The sequence below is a fragment of the Fonsecaea monophora genome (assembly GCF_001642475.1).
Source record: "Fonsecaea monophora strain CBS 269.37 chromosome Unknown Scaff3, whole genome shotgun sequence".
NCBI classification, from domain to species: Eukaryota; Fungi; Ascomycota; class Eurotiomycetes; order Chaetothyriales; family Herpotrichiellaceae; genus Fonsecaea; species Fonsecaea monophora.
Window position 1 is genome coordinate 135,005 of NW_019173934.1, and position 20,681 is coordinate 155,685.

Genomic DNA, 20,681 nt, shown 5'->3' on the forward strand with positions numbered 1-20,681 from the left:
TCACGTGACATAGTCATAGAGATGCTTGCGCCCATCAATGCGCCCTGTGTCTCAGGCCCGCGGGTTTACAAGTAGACAGCTTTCGTCGACGCCGATAATGTTGGAATACTCTACTCGGTACCTGACCCCAAACAACGCCATTCATGTGCCATCGTCTCGAAACATAGCAGTATAACTTTGAAGCTGCAGAGGATCATCGGCCAGGTCAGCTCTTCAAGGCCTCGAGTCTCCCTCGCATCTGCTCCAACTCTGCCTCTCTGTCCTCCTCCGGTTCTTCCTCCTCTGCTTCTACCGGGAGTTGCGGTACTTGCTGTTCTGGTGTGCTCAACTTTCCCTTCAACACCTCACCTAGTACCTTGTCAACTTCTGTCTCTGCTTCTTCGTCCTCCCCCTCCAGTAGCTCATCGTTGGGTAGAGCATCGCCGACCATCTCTTCAATGATGCCGGCCTTCATTAACTCCTGGCTCAGCTCTTGCATGGTGCCGGTCAACTCCGGTAACCTGATCAATGTATTCACATCTTTCATTATGCGAGTGCTCGCTTTTAAACTGCCTTCGATCTTCCGGACCGAAAATGCCTCGTTCACTTGCATTTGCACGCTTTGCAGTTGTGCTTTACTGGTATGCAGCCTTGCCGATTGCTTCCGTACCTTGATCAACTCTCTGGCAAAGATTCGTGCTTCGTCGGCGCCTTGTTTCGCCTGCGAAGGGTTTTTTTGTCCACGCTTCGCAGCATTCAGTATAAGAGTCCTCGTCTTCTGTTCTGTGACTTTGAGGTTGGTGATATCCCGGTCCAAGGCACGCACGTTTTTCCGGATGATACTGTCGCATTTTCGTTTCTGAGGTAGGGTTAGCCTGTTACCAATCTTGTAAGGGATTCAAGACGAACTTGTTCCTGGGGATCCGGCTTGAAGAAGACTGCCTTGAACGATTGCATTGTGACGATGTTTTGGAAGTAGTACTGTATTTACTCAGTGGCCTGGCTATCTGTGCTCGAGCGATAGGAGCTTCTTGTGGTGAACTACAGGGCCATGCTGGGGATTGGGCCAGATGCCGCCAGCGGCAGGCTTGAAGTGAAAATGGAGGGTGGATGTCTGCGGTAGGACTCAATCATGCGGATAGGGAATAGAGCGAGAGAAGCGGAGCGTCTGGTTGCTGTCCAAAGTAAGTTGTAGGGCTGATGAACGGAGATCAACAAGAGCAGTTTGTAGCGAATACTTCGTCACCTGCAAGTGTCAGTGGAGGAAGGTTGACAGTGGTGGGTAGGCCCAGTCAGACACACTCCGTTACTTGGCTGGAAGGGTGACCTTTGGAGGATGAAGCGCTTGGAAGATGTCACGGCCCACGGGTGCCTACGTCGAGGGGGAGGCGAAAGTGGGGGGTAGAGCACAAAACGTACGAAGGCAGTCACTATGTACCTCGTACCAGTTGTGCGGCTACGGTACCTGAAGAGCTGAGTGGGCGGCGGAACAGGCACTGAGTGCGCAGCCCAGCAGTCCCCGGGGGCGCTTTCGATGTTATTCGTTGCACTTCGAACAGCCTCGTCCCTTTCACCTTAGACTGATCGCCCACACACAAATAGTTGAACCTCTCGCAGCAGACTTGAGTCAAAGCAAGGCAGCAAGCAGACTTTTCAATCTCCCATTCTTCTCACAATCCGGTTTCACGTCTACATCTTGACGACACTCTTCCTCCCGTTCTTCACCAACACGTTTCCATCCCTTCGTACAGAAACCCCTCTAATTCGCCTACCTCAACTATGTCTAGCCAGGTTACTCCAGAAGGTAAATCAACCTCTACCGCAAAGATCTCGGCATAACAGCAATATGCCCTTACGCTCAGAAATAAATCCTTGACTTGGAGCTGATCAGAATACTGACTTGGATTGTCGACAGTCCTATGGGCGCAGCGCTCATCCGCTACGGAGCCAGAAAAGAACTACATCTACCTAACAATCAGCGTGCCTGATGTCCCCCCCAAATCTCTCAAACTCGATCTTAAGCCCACCGGGCTCACCTTCACTGGCACGTCAGAGAGCAAGAAGACCACATACCACCTTGAAATGGAGTTTTTCTCCGAGATTGACGTGGAGAACTCCAAGACGCATCACACTGGTGCCAACATCCAGATGATTCTTAGGAAGAAGGAACTCAAGGAGGAGTATTGGCCACGCCTGCTCAAGGACCCCGCAAAAGTACACTATCTGCGCACAGACTTTGACAAGGTACGCCCCGAACGCTCTGAGTCCTTGACCTGGCCGTTTACTGATCTGTCTCCGTTTAGTGGGTCGATGAGGACGAACAGAACGAAGCACCCGAGGATGACTACATGAACCAGTTTGGTGGAGGTCTCGGAGAAGACGGTGGCTTTGGTGGTATTGACTTCTCCAAACTCGGCGGGGGCGCTGGCTTGGGAGCAGAAGGAGCAGGTGCTGAGGGTGGCGACGACAACGAAGAGGAGGATGATGATGACGACGAGATGCCCGATCTCGAAGATGATGAGGCCGAAGGTGACGCTAAAGGCAAGGGCAAGGGCAAGGAGGCGGCATGAGTCGCACGTTGGGACATCAGACGGTACGGTACCTCCATGCACGGCGTCGAAGCAAGCCGATCAGAATGGAGTTCAGACCCAGCCATTCTTGCTCGTTAATGCCAGGTCCTCGAGTCAATGCTGCATACATCCAACTCTACGAAAATTCCACCATCAGGTTTACCTCTTCCTTCTCACCCGACCCGTCAATATATGAGCGAGCGTTCTTGTATTGTCACCACATCCTCTTAGAGTATCTTGGCCACTTGCGTCTTTCCTACCTCGACACCAAGGCTGGAGCGCGGCTCTACTATTAGGCAACGAAAGCTAAGGGGCTCTGCTGTTCTATCGGCGCGACAATATTATAACACTTTCTTTTGTCCAGTTGCAGTGGTACCCCAGGAATTTCGGGGAAGGAACTGTCATGGGGAGATGGGTTCTGGGAGAGACGGCAACGAATGGAAAGGAGTGCTCCTCAATAATCATTCAATCAATCATGCCACTAAACCCGTCTATCTCGAAAGAATTGATTGAGATCCCCTACATAGTCCCACGTAAGATGAGTCGCTGAAGCGCCACAAAGGTTTTAGGAATGAGCACTCGTGCATGTTGAAAGGTACAGCTGCCACACCAGAAAGAATAATACATTGACACATGGCACACCGCATCTCTTTTCAGGCAACCTGGGCTTCCGAGGTGCAGACATGCCCGAGCCACGGGATAGGGAGTGCGGTGAAGGTATCCAATACCAACACAGCGCTTCAGTTATAAGCAGGCGGCAAGGCGGGTTGATGAGTCAGACAGCGTAAGTTACCTCGCCAGTGCATCCTTAGTCGACACCAACCAAGACGACTATCACCATCACTGTCGTCAATACCTACTTGTAGGTAGTGTGAGTTTTGCTGGCGGTCTGGCCTTTTGGTGCTGGCCTTTTGGTGCTTACATAACGATGCCGCAATCGGCACCAGCTGATAGCACGTGCAATATGGTGATGGGACGGAATAATACTTTTCCGTCTCTCTCTCTCTCTCTGTCCTCGAGTGATAGAGGTGCCAGTAACAATCACCACCAGGTGGTCAGGTAATTGTCCCAAGTGCACAACACAACAGTCTGTTCCACTGTAACTGCCAGGACTGCTTTTCCTTGACCTCAGCTCCTCCAAGCCGACAATGAGTGCAGACGATAGGAAGGACTAGGCGTGCAAAACCTGTCGACCCCAAGAACCCAATGACGGGGAAGCGCCATCTCAGTTACCCGTTCGTTGGTTGTAATCACCATATCGAATACAAATGCAAGGCTTCGACCGTCTGGCAAAACCAGCATGTTTCCCCGATAGGCGATCCATGAACCTGTTCCATTCCGCTCCCGTTGCCTTATCGCTGGGTGGGAAGATGAAGACAACAGTTGACTGAAGAAGCAGAGGCAGAAGCACAGCTTTAAGCAAGGTCGGGCGAAGAAAAACAAGCACCAACTCTTATATGCAGAAGCAATATTCCTTCCTGCCTAAAAAGGGACATTTCAGGGCTGAGATGGAGAAATTCCCATCACTTTATTGGCCTCTCTGCACGATTGGCTTGGTTTAGACTTTGTGAGTTTTACGTACAATTGAGGCTTGCTGGGCTTGTTGGGCGCAGTTGGACCAGCCACTGATCTACAGCACAAACACGAACCAATTCTTTAAATACTTCGAGCACAGCAATTCCTCCAACTTCCCATTCCGGTACCATTTTCGCGCGACAAACCAAAACATGTCACACACTCACGTCGATTGGGCTCTCAGTCGCGGCTTGTTAGTTCCCTAGAATCAAAAGGTCGCCCTTCTCTTTACGAGGACCTCCAACCTAGTAACATGCCAGATTCCAATGCCGATCTTGGGGAGAAGCCGCCATCGCCTTCAACGAGGGCGGCAGACCCGTTCTCATCTCCTTCTCCTCCTTCAATTGAACCTCGACCCGTATCAGCAGACAACGAAGCAGTCGCATCTCGATACCTGATCAAACGGCCCAAAGCGCTACAATGGTTCCACAACGGCAGGCTAGAGCGGGAATCCGAGGAGGAGCGTCAGGCTGGGCGCTTCGAGCTGTTCCTCGACCTACTGTACGTCGCGCTCGTGGCGAACTTCGCAGAGGACCTGGCCGAACACCCGTCTGGCGCCGAACTGGTCAAGTATTTGTTGATCTTTGCGCCAGCGTGGCACATCTGGAGCGACCTGCGCGAGATCATGAACTCGTACTACAACGACGACCTGGTTCAGCGTGGCGTGATCCTGTGGGTCATGGCACTGATGGTGCTCTACGGAAACAACGCCCGGCTTGTTGCAGACGACATTGGCGCCATGAGGACGGTGGTGGGCGCCTTCATGGTAGCCCGCCTAACGGTAGCGGCGGTCTACCTCATCTCCTCGTTCGCCAGCTTCCAGCACCGCACACAAGCCAGAGTCATGGCTGCATTCATCACGGTGGGCGTGCTCATCTGGATCCCTCTATATTTTGAACACGTGAGCTTGCGGGCTAAGATTGCTGTTGCCGTCGTGGGCATCGTCTACCACGAAGTCGCATGGGTCATCACGTTCGGGACCTGGATCAAGAGACACCTGAACCTTGAGTACAGCACCGCCGTGGACATCAACCATGAAATCGATCGACTCGCGGCCTTTTACATCATCATCCTCGGCGAGTATCTGTACAGCATCGTCGTGGGCGATCCTGCCGCAATCGGACTGAATATGGGTCTGTTGAAGGCCGTGTGGACGCTGATCATCGCCTTCTGCCTCAATTGGCTGTACGTGAACGGCGACGGAAGTCTCAGCAGTGTGCACCCGATTCGGCGCTCCGTTACCACAGCGTTCGCCTTCTTTAGTCTGCACATGCCGCTGGCCGCGTCACTCCTGGTCGGCGGTCACATCTGCGCCGTGAGCGCGGGGCAGGCTGAGCTCGACTCAGGCGAGCGCTGGCTGCTAGGCGGCGGACTGGGCGTGGGCATGTTCTGCCTGTGGCTCCTTGCGATGCTGTTTCGCGTGGAAGACTCCTGCGAGCTGATTCTGCCCAAGACGGCCCGCGTCGCCATGAGACTCGTCGTCGCCGTCATCCTGGTCCTCCTACCCCTGGTCCACCACGACCACTTCGACCCCGTGCAGCTGCTGAGCACCGTCACGGGTCTGATCGTCTTCGTCACCGTCTGGGAGACCGTGGGCGGATTGAGGAAGGGATCGAAAGTGTACGAGAAATGGGAAGCGAGGAACCCGCACAGTGACTGAAAGTTTGTATCATATATGTGCCATGTCCATACCCGACCAGTCAGTGAGACCTTCTGGATTTCCTCCTCGGTCCCGTATATAGCCAGGGTAGTGTATACAAAACGCTAGCCCAGACCACTGCTACCCCTCCTTGCACTTGCGGTAGAATATGTGATATATGATTATCAATCCAGACCTGTGGCCATCTATCCACGACCCAGCGTGCTCAGCTTGACGTGGTCCGCCCCCCAAAAACTGTGGGAAAGTGACTTTTTGTAGATAATCTGGTGTCCAGAAACCTCGATAACACTCATTCATACATGCATGCTTTTGATACTTTTCTCTGCATCTCCTTGATATGCCAATGATCTGGTATGGTATGCAATGATATAGGATGGTTCGTCGTTGGCCCTGACAAAAAGAGAGGTGATTATCGCCCCCCAAGAGAAGACATTTCCCTTGATCCCGATGCCCATGATATCGTACAGAGTACATAACCACAAAACATTGAAGCCCATAATGAACCGGAATACTTTTCGATGTTCCCTGCCAGAAAGTATGTTTTTTTTTGGCTTTGAGCGGACCAAATTCAATCGCCCCGCCGTCTTCTCTCCCATGCACTCATCCCTTCCCCTGATCTTCTCTCCTCGCCTGACTCTACAGCTGCCATTCCCTTGTCGTACTCGGCGCTCCCGCTCTGTCTCCTTTCCCTCTCTAGCATCTCGTCAAATTCCCGTTGCGCTTGTTCTCTGGCACGCCCGTCCCTACCAAATCTTGTCTCATTGTTGGACGGGACGCTTTCGTCGCTTTCCCAGTCGCGTTCTGCCATCGGATTCGCACGGGCTTCACGAGCTCGTTCAGTTTCGAGTCTTTGACGGCGAAGTTCGGCGTCAGATGGCGGTGTTGAGGAGTTGGCGGACGAAGGAGAATTGCCCCTTCGAATGCGCTCCCAGACGCTCCCGCCTGCAGACCGCTTGTAAGATGACGGGGTCGCCATATCCGGGTCGTTTCCGGCGGTAGGGGATGCATCGTCAAAGAAGAAGGGGTCGGCGTCGGCTGAGGAGGTGGCGGATGTATTGTCCTGCATCTGCCGTGGTGGTTGGGGTGTTTGATATCCTTGCTGCTGTTTTCTCTCGCGGGCCGTTACTCTAGAGTCATCCAGCATACCAGTGTCGCTCGCTCCGCTGCTGTCACCATCGAAGGTGCGATCGATGACAGAGCCGTCTGGATGACTGCCGCTTTCCATGTCTCTGTAATATGCCTGGGAATCGGGTTGTGCGTCTCGGCCATCATCTTGCCCTTGAGGCTGCTGAGGCCATTCCATCGGGATATTTGAGAGTGTTCGATTCATGTCGCCACGTCCTCTTTCTCGCATTGCCTGGATGAGCCCTTGGGTCCGCGGATCGGTAGCCATGCCTGTGGCTGCACTGAAACTACCTAAAGCTCCAACGACGGGGGTGCCGACCAGGAAACACAGCTCTATCCAGATGATATACCTTGTCACCTGCCAGGCTGTTTGGGCTAATTGACCGGTTATAAGAGGCATCTGTTGAAGAGGGAACTTGTTGTACCGCTCCAAAGGCTTTGCTGAGACGAAAGGGAACTTCATCTTGGCGCGACCTCTGTAAGCCAGGTAGAACCCAAAGGCTGAGGAAGCAAACGTGGCCACGGAACCGTAAAGGAGCCTCCGAGAAGTCCAATATGTCAGAGCTTCCGCCTCTTGTTGGGTGACAGGTCTCTGTACCACGTTTTCAGAGCCACGTATGAGGTCGATAGCTAGGACACCTGCCCTCCGCGCCCTCATAGGTCCACCATATACCCACCATCTTGAAAGACCATGCAGAGGCATATTGTCAAATGAGAGGCGGTAGAGGCGTGGCGTATTGTTGAGTTCGTAGCTTAGAGACAGCGTGTCCGGTTCGACAGACACCTGGTATTTGGACCGTGCCTGTATGACTTCCAGCAACTTCGATCTTGTTTCTGATTCTCCAGGCTTATTGACGGGTCGAGCCCCAGGCCCCATTGACGGAGGATACCTGGAGGGAGGAGAGCCTTCGGTCGCCATAATGTGCGGCGGCGACTATGGGCGCGCAGCTCGAGATTATTGACAGTGGAAGGACAGTGAGAACCTCATTGGGAAAAGTGATGGAACATTTGAGGTGGGAGAGCAAGAGCGAGCAGTATAGGGAAGGCGGACAACTGCAGCTCTACCGAGTACAGGTCAGGAAGCTGTGGATTTGTCTCATGCGACGCTTTTACACTGACGTCGGCGATTTGTCCCCCCACACTCACACACTCACAAACACGCAGGTGGCCACCTACTGAAAACATCCACAGCCCACCAGCGCCCACTCATCCGATCCTCTTCAACGAATCTAGCCTGCACTCTATGCCTAACCCACACCCTTTGGCTTCCATCCCATCCTTCTGGCAATTTACTACCCTTTCAAGACCGTCGGCCACCCCGTACTTCGCTTCACACTCGACCCTACATCTGACCGTTAAGGGAAGCGCAGCCTTGGCCTTGAAGAAAACCACAATCTCTTGAACAAATTTGCCATACGCTTCGACAGCCTTTTGACCGTGTCCGATCTTCGCCAACATGCCTCCCAAGGCCAAAGGCGGCGAACAGCCGAAAAAGTCCAAGGCCTCGGTCGAGGACAAGACTTTTGGAATGAAAAACAAGAAGGGCGGCACCGCAAAGAGACAGATCGCTCAGCTACAGGCCCAAGCAAAGTCGAACAAGTCCCCTGAAGAGAAGAGAAAAGAAGCGGAAAAAGAACAGAGAAAGAAGGAGAAGGAAGCAGCCGAAAAGGCAAAAGCCGAGGCCGCTGAACTCTTCAAGCCCGTCCAGGTCCAGAAAGTCCCCTTTGGTGTGGACCCGAAGACGGTGCTGTGTCAGTTTTTCAAGCAGGGCCACTGTGACAAGGGAAAGAAATGCAAATTCAGCCATGACCTGGAAGTGGTAAAGAAAGTGGCCAAGAGAGATCTGTATCAAGATACCCGAGAACAGGAGAAAGAGGAGAAAGAGAAAGACAACATGGAGGATTGGGATGAAGAGAAGCTACGAAAGGTGGTGCTCAGTAAACATGGAAACCCTCGGACGACTACGGATAAAGTCTGCAAATACTTCATTCAAGCAGTAGAAGATGGGAAATATGGCTGGTTTTGGACTTGTCCCAATGGAGGGGACAAGTGCATGTACAAGCACAGCTTGCCGCCCGGGTATGAGGATTGCCATCTTCTGCTCTACTGAGACTTGCTAACTTTCTATACCAGATTTGTATTAAAAACCAAGGAACAGCGGCGGGCCGAGAAGGCATTGATGGACAAATCTCCGATGAACACACTGACACTGGAGGATTTCCTCGAATCCGAACGACATAAACTGACTGGTACCCTGACGCCCGTGACACCAGAGTCATTCGCCAAATGGAAGAAAGAACGAATGGACAAGAAGGCTGCCGAAGCAGAAGCCATGAAAGCGAAGGATGCTACGGGTCGCGCCATGTTTGAAAGTGGAAACTGGAAAGACTCGGAAGACGAAGATAGTGACGACGACGAAGAGGACGACGACGACGATAGTGGTGACGGCGCATGGAACCTTGAGGCTATGCGCAAAGAAACTGAAAGACTCCGGATGCTCAAAGAAGAGGAGCGATTAGCCAAAACGAACGGTGAACCTATATCAGATCGAAACGATGATACCGAGAGCAACGCGGCGGAGAGTCAAGAAGGGGGTAACGACGATGATGACGATGGCGGAAGTGGTAACGATGATGAGAGCCACAGGGATCTTCTCGAGACGAATGGGGAAGCAGCAGCACAAAAGGTTGAATAGTGAGCTGGGCTCTCGTTCGGATCACATCTGCTCTCCCTGCACTGGATCTTATGCATTCACTTTTGCGACGGGGATACACAGTGATACAGCGTCTTTGGTCTCCTACAGGCGTTAATCATGCGAAGGAAACGACTTAACGCTGAAACTTTCAAAGTAGCATTCGGGTATTGATTGACACTGCTTTTGACAGCGACCACTGGACTTACAGAAAGCCCATGGATTTCGACGGGACATATATTACGGGGAAAGTCAATCCACACCAAGGCAACTATGGGGTAAATATGCTATCGTGATAGACGAGTATCATGGACATGGGACCATTTTGTGGTGTATGAAATAATGTCAGCTCAATACATGCCTGCGATCCCCCCGCAAAACCCGGTTCCCTCTCCGCTTGTCGCGCCCCCGCCAACTGTGACCCGCGCCAATCGCTTCGCGCACCAAAGCTCCATTGAACGGCTTAACAAAGCAAAAAGAGCTTGCGCAGTCCAGGCATATGTGCGGAGACGAGTGATCTACCTCGTATTAATTTATCAAGTATTGAGTGCCTTTGTTGCTCTTACAGGCAATCCCGACCTTTTTCGAAGCAGCATCCGCCGGTGCATGCCGTCGTCGTTGTCTACTTGGTTTGCTTGGAGCAAGCAAGAACACGTCTTTCACTAGCCAGGTACTTCCGAGTTTGTCACGGCGAGGTCACCAGGGTTTTGAAACTCTGTGTTCGGATCGTACATACGTTCAAAGCTTCCTGCCTCGACCACCACGGATCGTCACAATGCCTCCTCCTCCCGCTTCCAATTCCCAACCTCACAGCTCCATTCCAGGATACCGTCCCGGTCCCTACCTCACGTAAGTAACGAGGCCCCGAAACACCTTGGCTTAGATCTTCCACTACCCTCCTCCTCCTCCTCCTCCTCACCATCATCACCATCACACCTTTCTTACAAAACGTAGCCCCCTTGGCCTGGCTGTGCATGATTTGGGTGACTAAAAGAAAAGAAAACAGGCGCTCCAAGAAATTCTTCCTCGCCGCCGTCGTCTTCATCCCCGTGGCCTCTTACCTGTGGCTGCGTCGGCTCGAATCGCAGTCCCGCGAACGCACGAGACTCCTCGAGGAGGAGGGCCGGCGGAATTGGATCCAGGCCGAGAAGGAAAAACAGCGGTATCTGGCGAGTAGGAAGGACCGGGACCTGAGCGTCGCGGTGGGGAGGAGTGGTGGGGGAGTCTGAGCCGTGATCAGATGCTGGGTGGAAAAGATGGAGGATTGAAAAGGGGAACAAAAAAGAGAGCTTGAGGGTTCGAAGAGCTCTCGTTTTTCTACCCAGGGTCTGGTTGAGTTTATGGTCAATAACAACTGGTGGTGCTGGTGTCTACATCCCCTCCTTCGAACGAGACCACATTGGCCGGAAACGAACATGGCCAAACCCACACGGAGTCCCGGAGAACGATTCCAACCCTCAAGAGCACACCAGATGGGCGCACAGCACCATGTTATCTATCTGGCCTACCTCCCAGATGCCAAAAACTTCCAGATGAAAGATTTACCAACACGCGGCTTCTCGCCGAACAGGAAGGCAATCCTGACGGATCGACGACGACATGACTTCCTCTGAAGGAGAAAATCCTCCGATGGGGAGCACAGCTACCTCACATTTCCCTTGTGCTCAATCTGCCATATTCCGAGTCGTCATCCCCATCACAACCCAACCCAACCCAACCCGCACTCGACTCGATTTCCCTTGAGCAGCACAGGCGCTTCATCAGATCGTACCTTCGACATATTGCATGCACACATGCAAGACAATCGGCCGCTTGTATCGAGACCCATGTAACAAAGGCCAATGCGGTCTTGACATCACTTCACTCGATCCGCCCAGACCACTTGCAGCCCGCCACTAAAGTGTCTCGGTTAGATCAAATGGGAAATGGTTGAAGGGGACTTCGTCGTTCGTCGAACCATGGTCATGTTGCGGAGTGATGATCGACCCTTCTGCCTATCTGTACCAATACCGGGTAAAGAACGAAGGCTCCCTCCCTAGGTGCATGCAGCTTCATGTCCCTTGCATGTGATAGCACTGGAAAAAAAAGAATGAACAAGAAGAGACCTGAACTCGACATCACACCATCCGTTCGTCAGCCCCATCGATAGATTATACCCCAGCAAACTGCGGGATAAACTCCTAAAAGAGAACTTACGTGGGTTTGTCCGCCCTGCCCAGCCAGATCTTCCCAGGCCTCTCCTGTTCTCCGCATGATCGCTTCTCTCCTTGTCAACATTGTCACTTGAGATGATCCGACGACGAACGCCGTCCATGTGAGCTTCCTTGGCCACGAGTTCCCAGCCCCTTCACTACTCTCTACTACGGACATTTTACGCTCCAAGCAAGAGCCATGGAGGCTGGAACAATCAGGACAGATAGATGAAAGAACGGGACGGTAGATGAGGGCCTTATATTGTTCAATGAAATACACGGTAATACGGGCCATCTCATTGACAAGATACCTAGTTAGGTAGGTATCTAGGTATCTACAGTAGGTAGATAGATAGTCGAGATCGGTATCCCATGTATATCCGCATAACCCATCCACCCCCCATCCCACAACCTGGAATATGGAAATCTGCTGTTGGCTCGTTGCCACTGTCCTGGTTTTCCATCCATCACTGTATTACTTTGACCTGGTCCATATTCGCTGTCCCAATCCCGTACAACGACCAATTCTCCCCAAAACTGCAAATCGCTCATGGGCAAGGATCGTCGAGAATTGAATGCTTCGCTCAATAGCGGTAGTTGCTTTTGGAGCCCGCGAGAGCCACTGGTAACAATCTCTTGACTCGCGCTTTTCAAAACATGAGGAAACAGCCTCAAACAGTCATTCCAAGACTTTCTTGGTTCTCAACGCTTCCTTCATAACAAGTCAACTCACCGTTTCCGACTCGTTCTTTTCCCCGCAGTCGCTCCTGAGTGAATAACTCCCCCAACTGCAATGGCATTTTCATTCTTTGTCAAACACTGAACTCGTCTCAAGTCCCAACACTGCCAATCATGGCGCTCGGAATGCTTTCATATGGTGCCGGTTGTACATTCTCGCCAGCTTGAACCATTCTCGGGCTCATGGCTTGGTTGTCATCACCACCTCTCCTGCCGCGACTAGGAGACCTCGCTCGACCCGTGAAACTTCTTAATTTGTTCAACAACTGACCCCCTGAGCTGCCACTTTGGTTGTCGTTCCCGGACCGTCCTCGTTTGTGACCTGCGCTGGAGGGTAGAACTCCGGCAGACAAAGGCAATGTGTTGCCAGCATTTGAAGCGGCATCGTAGAACGTAGTGTGGGTGGGGACGGCAGACATTGGTAGCGCCGCAGCTGTGGTATCCAATGGCTCAAAGCCGCGTGACTTGGAGAGGTTAGGACTGCCTCCAGTATAAGAGGACGCTTTCGTCAGAAGCGGAGGCGGAGGAGGTGGCGGTGGTGGTTGAGCGAGGTGTTGCAACTCTGGAAGAATAGGTGGGTTCTGCGGCGGTGAGGATGTAATGTTTGCTGTGCCTGCTGTCTCAAGAGTCCCTAAGGGGGGAGTTGCCATTGTGCCTGGGGGCACCTCACGCGGTGATATACGCGCAGTGCGGTCACGAGATGTACCTCGACTCCGTGAGTTTGCGCGAGCTTCGGCTCCTTTGCTGCTTGATCTACTACCCGCGATGCGTCGATCGTAAGCGGGATGCTTGGGTATCTGAGAAAGGAATTCCAAGGAAACTGGTGCACGGGCGGAGCCAGGTCTGCTGATGTCTTCACGGATCGGCGGCTGGTATGTGTCGCTCGTTAACAGCTCCGTACCGTCGGCGCCAGGCTCCGGTTGGGCTTCTTGACCCTCACCCACCGGGATATCGATCTGCATAGCCCGGGGCGTTCCTGGCCTCGCGTCAACGAGCCCGAGACCAGATGGTTGTCTACCCAGACTGCCATCTTCGAACGAAGGCGTAGTGATCGGCCCCTCGTGGGTATAGGCCCTTGTGAGCGGTGGCAAGAGGTTGCTTGTCGAAGCAGATTTGTTATGTGCAGAGAGCTCGCTTGTAAGCGGGACGTTGGGCACAGAAGGTCGACGGATTAGAGGTTCCCTCGAAGCTTGGGGCTGCTCTGCCCGCAACTCTCTCCTTTCTCGTTCTGATGTAAATTGAGGCTGGCTAGCAGACCTTGGCATCAGGTCCTGCGCAGCGAGTATGCTGTTCAGTGTGCTCATGTCCTCAGGATCGTCAGGATGGGCGCTTCGGTCGTAGGTCGCGTCACTTGGGCGGCGATGTCGGCGGTGATGCTCACTGCGGCTTGCCTTTCGACTCAGTGAAGTAACCTCTTCGGCTTGACGGCTGCGGGATCTGGTACGTAGTCTTCGTCGATCTGGTGATTTATCCCTCTTTGCACTCGTGTCACGATGCGGTTGACGACTTGTGCTTCGGTGTAGACGGTGTCGGTCTTTGGAGACTAGCCTCAGCGCGGAATCTTGGTCGAAACGGCTTTGTCGGTCTTCTTCAGACGGAATCATCGGTCGGGGCGATGATGGAGAACGGTGCCCTAGATTCTCTTTGCGAGAGGAGCTTCGACCTCTAGGTGAAAAGATTGCAGGGTCTGGGCTTTGCTGCCGACTTGCGCCGCGGCTGCCCGTCTTGCTTCTTGGACCAGTGTGTCTAGAATGTGATCGCTTGCGAGCTTTCCCACCTTTTGCAGTTGATTGAGATCCACGACGACTCAGTTTCGACATACTTCCAGGAGTCCCCGATCGATCAACCCCGGAGAAATTAGAACTATACATCGAGTCAAAGCTTTCGACGCTGGTGCTGTACATGCGTAGATCCTCTGGTGACATCGGGACTGGGGAAGAGGGCGAGCGTTTGCCTGCTGGAATAGTTCGTCGGGGTTCTCTCTCACCACTGTCCTCCACGTTATTGGCCCTGCTCTTTTTCCGCTCTGATTGGTCGTCCCTTGACTGCTTGCTAGTGCTGCTATAACCCCGAGCTCGAGAATGTTTTGTATAATATTGAGCTTGTTCAAGACTGCTGATGTACTGATCGATGCTCCGACCGGTAACAATGGGACTCTTGACACTCCGGTAACTGAGATCAGTGGTTGGGGGGCTGGTCAGGTCACCTGAAGTATCGAGTTGGGTATTTGAGTACGATCTCATGGTGGCAGGCTGGCCGATTGCGTCTCCATAACTGGCAGAGGGCAGGTATTCTTGGTTCGAAACATGAAGAGTTTGTATCGAAAGTCCATCAGGCTTTCGACTCTTCGACCCGGTTCTTGCTCGTGTCGTGTCCATATGCCGTTCATCATGCCTCAATCCGACATCGAATTGCGTACTGTGCCCCGGAAATTTGATAGCGGTTTGTGGTCCAACGGCTGTCTGGGGCGTTTCCTTTACTGGGGTGGTAAGTGGTTCATATCGTGCGGACGTCAGCAATGTCAAAGACTGCTTTCCTCGTTGTGGTTCATTCACGGCAGAAGCTTGTTGCTCAACATCTGCCGCCTTGGACGATGTCATCTCAGCAGGAACAGACACAGATCTCTGCGGCAAAGGACTTGAAAATTGAGGTGCCTCAACGTCGACAGGTGTTTCCCCAATCACCGTTAATCGACTTGGCTGGAAACCCCCTGGTGTCGCGGTCTTGGCCGAGAGGGCGCTATTGATGCTGCGAATGTTGTTCAACCGGTAGGAACCTAGACCACCAGGTGATACAGCAGATCTATCGATGGCAGATTCCGCAATCGGTGTCACAGCAGGGGCGACGGTTGGTGTCCGGTCTTCAGGCTTAAGTCCAGGGAATTTAAAATTGTTGTTTGGTTGGGTTCCGAAGGAAGTGATGAGTTTCAATGCCGAGGTTTGAGGCGTTATCCTTGTCCCTTGAGCAGCGGCAGTCCTGAATGGTGTGGGTGGTTGATGGATAGCCGACAGAATGTGAGGCGGAGGCATGGCTACCGGTGTTGGAGCGTCGAGTGTCCGCCGTCTCTCCAAAGTCTTCTGGAAGATTGCAGGATACTCCATCGGTTCCAACGGCTGCAGGTGGGCTGACTGTGGACTTGAGACTGGTTCCATTATCGTTCTCGTGGCAAGTTGAGCATTCGGTGAAGTCCAAGGATCGGAAACTTCGACACCAGTGCACGAGAAGCATCGGATAGCAAGTGATTGCTGTGAGTTCTCGACAACATGTTCACCCCATCGACGCACGAGATACGACTGCCTCTGCCAGTCATCTGGCGTGACAAGACAGGTCAGCAGGACGGCCTCCATGTATTGATTCCTTGACACATAGACTTCGATCGCATCACTCCGGTCACCCAGCGCGAGCAGAAGAGTAGCTGCGCCATGGACATCACCCCTTGCTAGTAGCTTCTCGATGAAGACTTGAGTGATCTTCTTCGCCCCCACCTGGTTGCTAATTGTTCCCAAAGCCAACAACATCCAGTCCAGACTGGAGACAATTCCCGTTGAGCCCATAATCTCTGCGAGGTAGTCTGGATCCTCATCTAGCCATTTGGCGAGGAAAATGGCGTTCTGGCTTTCACTGGGATGGCGGCTCAACTCATCGCGAATAAGGTCTTGGATGTCTTCTTCCCAGCCGAACACAACACTCAGCATCTGCCTTCGCAAATCGTCAGGGGTCATGTGGCTTTCATCAAGTGACCTAGGGGGTCGATACGGCACATCGTGTAGCCGAGCCCTAGTGTAAGGGAAGAGCTCTGCAACCAGTGCCTCCTCAGGACTCATAATGACTTCCTGCCTCAAGCGGGATCCTTTCCTAGCTGTCCTTGAACTTGCAGGCGACTGGGGTTGGTGAGGCAGACTGAGCAGCTGCATGGAGTGCTGGTTCATAGTGGGTTGTGACTGAATGCCAGTGTCAATTGATGTAGTTGTATAGTCTGTTTTCCCGGCAGGCGAGATGATGTCGTTAGCCCCGTTCTTCAAACTACCTTTCTGAGAACTGAGAGCTGATCGAGGGCTGGGAATGTTGTTCCGTTCATGCCTCGCTGCCTCCGAAGCACGTAGTTCACGCCGGGCCCGAACGAGAGGAGATGCAAGCTCTTCTTCGCTTTCAGACGTCGTCCATAATGGCCCTCTTGTGTCCTCTGGTGGGGTCGGCGGGACAGTCAATGGCAAATGCCGTATATTTGCGACCAAAAGCGCCCTCTCGACATCGTATTGTTGCACTGTATAGTCTGGACCCAAAGTGAACAGGGTTCCTGTCGGTCCGTGACAAGCGATGGCTCGGACACCGTCCACTGTCGGAATGGGCTCGAATGTGACATGCTTGGTTCGCACGTCCCAAGACCAGGTTTTACCTTCGATGAATTGAACGATTCGTCCATTTTTCGACCACGAAATCCAATTTCGACCCGGGATATAGGTGTCGGTACGCTTCAAGACGCGAATAACGCGGGGCGCCTCGGCTGTGGGTGGCTTGGACACGCTCCAGACTCGCAGATCGCCGTCAGCTGTTTGAGTGGCAAGCATGTCGGACTTCTGTTTCGACGATGAAGCGTGCCATGTCAAAGAAACGATTGGCGACGGCGCGCGGGGTGTTGTCAGAGTATGTAGAATTGTGAACGCTGGTTGTAATGCCGCCAACAATATGGACCCATTCCTATATCTGCTGATTGTAAGTATAGTTTCGTCACTTTTGCACTATGAAAGTCACCCACCCGATGGCATATGTTTTACAATCCGAAGACGGGGCTATCGCGGTGATGGGGTCGAATATCGTCCGCGCCGAAATATGTTCACTCGTTGCTGGCTCGAATAAGATAACCTCCCCCTTTGCGTTACCTTGTATGGTATCAGCAGAGGGCGGCAATTGGGCGCCGGGACCATATCAACTTACCAAAGGCGACATTCCCGTTTCTCATCCAATGCGCAACTGTCAAATCTTCATAGGATACAAAGCGGGAGAGCTGCTCGCCAGTGAATAAGTCCCAGACGATGGCCGTCCGTCCAACATCGTAGGTGATAACCAGCCTTCCAGCCCCAGTTTCGCTGACATTATCGGCAGATATCAGTCGAATATCCTTGGAGTGCTTTTCAAACCGACGTTCAACAGCCAATGTATCATGATGCAGACATATGACTGTCGAACCCTGGGCGAACAGGAGAAGGGCGGCGGTTGATGCGCATGGTTCGAAGGCGGCATCTTGAGAAGACAGATTCGTCTTGGGGACAGGTGGGAGTATTACTCCCTTTGATTTGCCCGAGGTAGATCTCTGTCTGGACAGACCTGGGCCTGCAGACATGTTGAATCGAGTCCACAGCGAAGGGGAACTGCGACGGCAGGTATCAGCACCTTTATGAACGGTAGTTTGTAGGACGATATGGCTTCTGAGTACCTCTTTCGCTGTACAGTCCCGGCTTATGACGATGGCATGGCCTCGACGAAGTTTCACCTGGGTATTTCCAAAGTATCGGTTATTGGGATCTCGACTGGACTTTCGGCCGTGGAACCAGGGAGTGGCTAGCGACAGGATATGTTCCTCTTCTCTTTTTTCCTCCTCCGCGACTGACTTGCTGAAGCCCAAGGACGTACAAATCGATGGGCGCCAACGTAACCGCGGAGGGCTCTCGTTCCTGCAGACGAGCTTATAGGGTACAAGACAGATCGGGAGATATCGTGGTTAGATCAGGAGAGGAATTAAGATTCGGGGAAATATTGCCCAGCGGGCGTAGGTACCGGAGACCGTTAACCAGATAGTACGAGAGAGGTGGTTCCAGAGGAAATGAACTGCTGAAACAGAAATCTCTCTCAGTTTACGGGATCATAGACCCAAGGGACCGTCAAGTTCCACTCGAAGGTGAAGAATGAGGCGCAGCGCAGCGAAAGAAGACAAAGGCAATTGACAGGAACTGTAGCCATTCGAGAAGTAGGTAGTCATGGCTATCGAGGTACCAACGACATGATGGAAACACAGCTGTGAAGCTTTACTGGCCCGCCGGCGCTTGATTGCGGCCCCGCAGCGAGCAGCATGTGAGCCTGCATTAATTGGGCGACATGGTCGAATCATGGCAAATCCTTGCTTCTAGCTCGAATGCAGGTTGATCTGGGATGGAAGACAAGAGTGAGGATTCAGAAGGAGGGTGGGATGAGAGGTGGATGGACAGGCACGAGATGATGCTCGGGCCAGGCTTGGGCGCTTACAGCAGCACGATTGGCTGCCACCTGGTCGCCGTCACACGCCCAACTTCAACCGACCCATGCATCTCTTTCCAATCACAATATCAAGCACACTCAAGACTCGACCGCACTGTTCCCTGTCTAACTTTCATCACTTTGACCATTGCACCCCACTGTGATGCAGCGGGCAGAGGGCCCCCATCGACTCCAGTTGTCCCCGATGCCAATTCGCACCGCCTAATCTCCTCACAAATTGCCTCAGCGGTTATACAACTGTGTACATTGGAAGGTCTTATATATCGCTACCGTGGACTGTCTCTCGCTTGCTGACCTTGACATCGCGAGTCCAGGTCGGAATCGCACAAATTCTAAGAAAATAGCCCTCGAGCGCAAGAAGTGCCACAGCAAGACTTTGTCGTGTTGGGACAAGTTGACCGTTGTTCGATCTGTTGCACCTTTCACAGAATGACACGAACCTGACAAGAGACCAGCACAGGAATTTTTTTTCGTGGGGAAATAATGAAAGAGACGGTTCTGCGCAGGTTGGCAGCCAGGCAGCGTACTAATCTGCTAGCTAACCTGCGTACGCGAACAATCTTCAGTTCGGCTATTCGACCTTGTATACCGATTCTGCCCCTCCACAAGCTGCACGAAGATCTAAGTTTAGGGCCAGTTCTCTCCCCTAGGTCTTCGATAGCTATATGAGCCTCTCCCGTTGTCACAAAAGGGACCCCAAGCCCAGAGGGTTTCTGACTTTCCAACAAGACCGGCGCGAGCAAGGCCTATGACCTGCAGTGGTGCCCGTGGCTCCCGCGATGAGCGGGCGACGGAAGTGCCACTTCTCGTTGCGCTGCCAATCGCTACCTACCTTGTACAATGCAATTGATTTCCTTTACAAGTGCAGTTATAATGGAAAGTTCAGAGTTGCAATGTGCAACGACTGATATACACAGAAGAAGAGCAGATACGATCAATGAATCGGAGAATTGACGTCGATCAGTCGCATGGAGACGCGCCGCAAGCCACGGGGCGAGCCAGCTCCAAGACTCGAGAGTCCGACCCCCATGCTGCCCGTTCTGTGGTGGCGTTGTGAATGTTTCCAACCGTTGTCCCACAGGTGATGACCTACAAGCCAAAGACAGCCGAGTTGTTTCCATCAACGTTCTTCCAGGCTCCTCATGCTGTCTGCGAGACGTCTGTCATGTTCGTCACCCTTCTTCAGCAGACAATCCAAGCCCTGGACGTGGCCCACCCCCAAAGCTAAAGACACCGGGTCGATGAAGAGTGTGGGACAATTTCATACGGGGGAGTTGCTGGGTGCTTCGGCCAGGGTCATTAGGCTTCAGGCGGCCCAGCACGCTTCTGCATCTAAGCGCCCACGCTAAAGGATGGCCACCCTCAGAGCCAATCGGCAGGCGGCCGTATCCCAAGCTGCCTTTGTGAATTTTCGACGTTTCTGGCCAAAAATCACGTTCTCCACTCCCGGCTCAGTGTGAGGATGACGAGGCATGTACGAGGTACTGCAGACGAGAGCATACCAAGAGATCAGTTGTTGTGTGTCCCAGCCGTTTTATGTTGTGACCAAGTACCAACACGACTCAATACAGCTTCAAGGAGTAATAGCTGTCTGCACCTGGCTGAGGGTGACGCTGCTGTAAGAATTTTCCGCCCTCTCAGGTCTACTCGTACTAGATCGAGGGGACAAGGCTCTCAGCGCAAAGCTAGTGAACCTCAGTCGTTACTGAAGTTAGGTACCACTCCTACAACGCAAGGTCCTGTCTGTTTTCGGCCTGTCCTTCGTTTAATGCAAGGCGCACCTGGGTATTTACCTGGCTTGGGTCGAAGTCAGATCTCCTGTTACGTCAAGATGAGACCAAGTCGTTCGTTGTCTCATCTACTCCGCTGGACCTGCAGCTAATGGATGCTCCTCTCCC

General features: G+C 52.8%; 6 protein-coding genes across 6 annotated transcripts; 3 read left to right on the top strand and 3 right to left on the bottom strand.

Moving 5' to 3' along the window:
• Positions 1-205: 205 nt before the first annotated feature.
• Positions 206-936, bottom strand: AYO21_00759 (hypothetical protein; the record flags this gene model as incomplete). Its single annotated transcript, XM_022650747.1, has 2 exons — positions 206-838; positions 889-936. 2 exons carry the CDS (start codon positions 934-936, stop codon positions 206-208), a joined length of 681 nt encoding a protein of 226 aa, XP_022516750.1.
• Positions 937-1,758: 822 nt separating this feature from the next.
• On the top strand, positions 1,759-2,549 carry AYO21_00760 (hypothetical protein; the record flags this gene model as incomplete). Its single annotated transcript, XM_022650748.1, has 3 exons — positions 1,759-1,783; positions 1,895-2,223; positions 2,283-2,549. The coding sequence occupies 3 exons, from the start codon at positions 1,759-1,761 to the stop codon at positions 2,547-2,549; spliced, it is 621 nt and encodes a 206-aa protein (XP_022516751.1).
• Positions 2,550-4,377: 1,828 nt separating this feature from the next.
• AYO21_00761 (hypothetical protein) lies at positions 4,378-5,784 on the top strand (the record flags this gene model as incomplete). The annotated part of the gene is made up of 1 exon (XM_022650749.1): positions 4,378-5,784. One exon carries the CDS (start codon positions 4,378-4,380, stop codon positions 5,782-5,784), a length of 1,407 nt encoding a protein of 468 aa, XP_022516752.1.
• A 568-nt stretch (positions 5,785-6,352) lies between these two features.
• On the bottom strand, positions 6,353-7,828 carry AYO21_00762 (hypothetical protein; the record flags this gene model as incomplete). Its single annotated transcript, XM_022650750.1, has 1 exon — positions 6,353-7,828. The coding sequence occupies one exon, from the start codon at positions 7,826-7,828 to the stop codon at positions 6,353-6,355; it is 1,476 nt and encodes a 491-aa protein (XP_022516753.1).
• Positions 7,829-8,365: 537 nt separating this feature from the next.
• Positions 8,366-9,604, top strand: AYO21_00763 (hypothetical protein; the record flags this gene model as incomplete). The annotated part of the gene is made up of 2 exons (XM_022650751.1): positions 8,366-8,988; positions 9,043-9,604. The coding sequence occupies 2 exons, from the start codon at positions 8,366-8,368 to the stop codon at positions 9,602-9,604; spliced, it is 1,185 nt and encodes a 394-aa protein (XP_022516754.1).
• A 3,019-nt stretch (positions 9,605-12,623) lies between these two features.
• On the bottom strand, positions 12,624-17,872 carry AYO21_00764 (hypothetical protein; the record flags this gene model as incomplete). Its single annotated transcript, XM_022650752.1, has 3 exons — positions 12,624-17,235; positions 17,288-17,411; positions 17,467-17,872. 3 exons carry the CDS (start codon positions 17,870-17,872, stop codon positions 12,624-12,626), a joined length of 5,142 nt encoding a protein of 1,713 aa, XP_022516755.1.
• Positions 17,873-20,681: the final 2,809 nt, after the last annotated feature.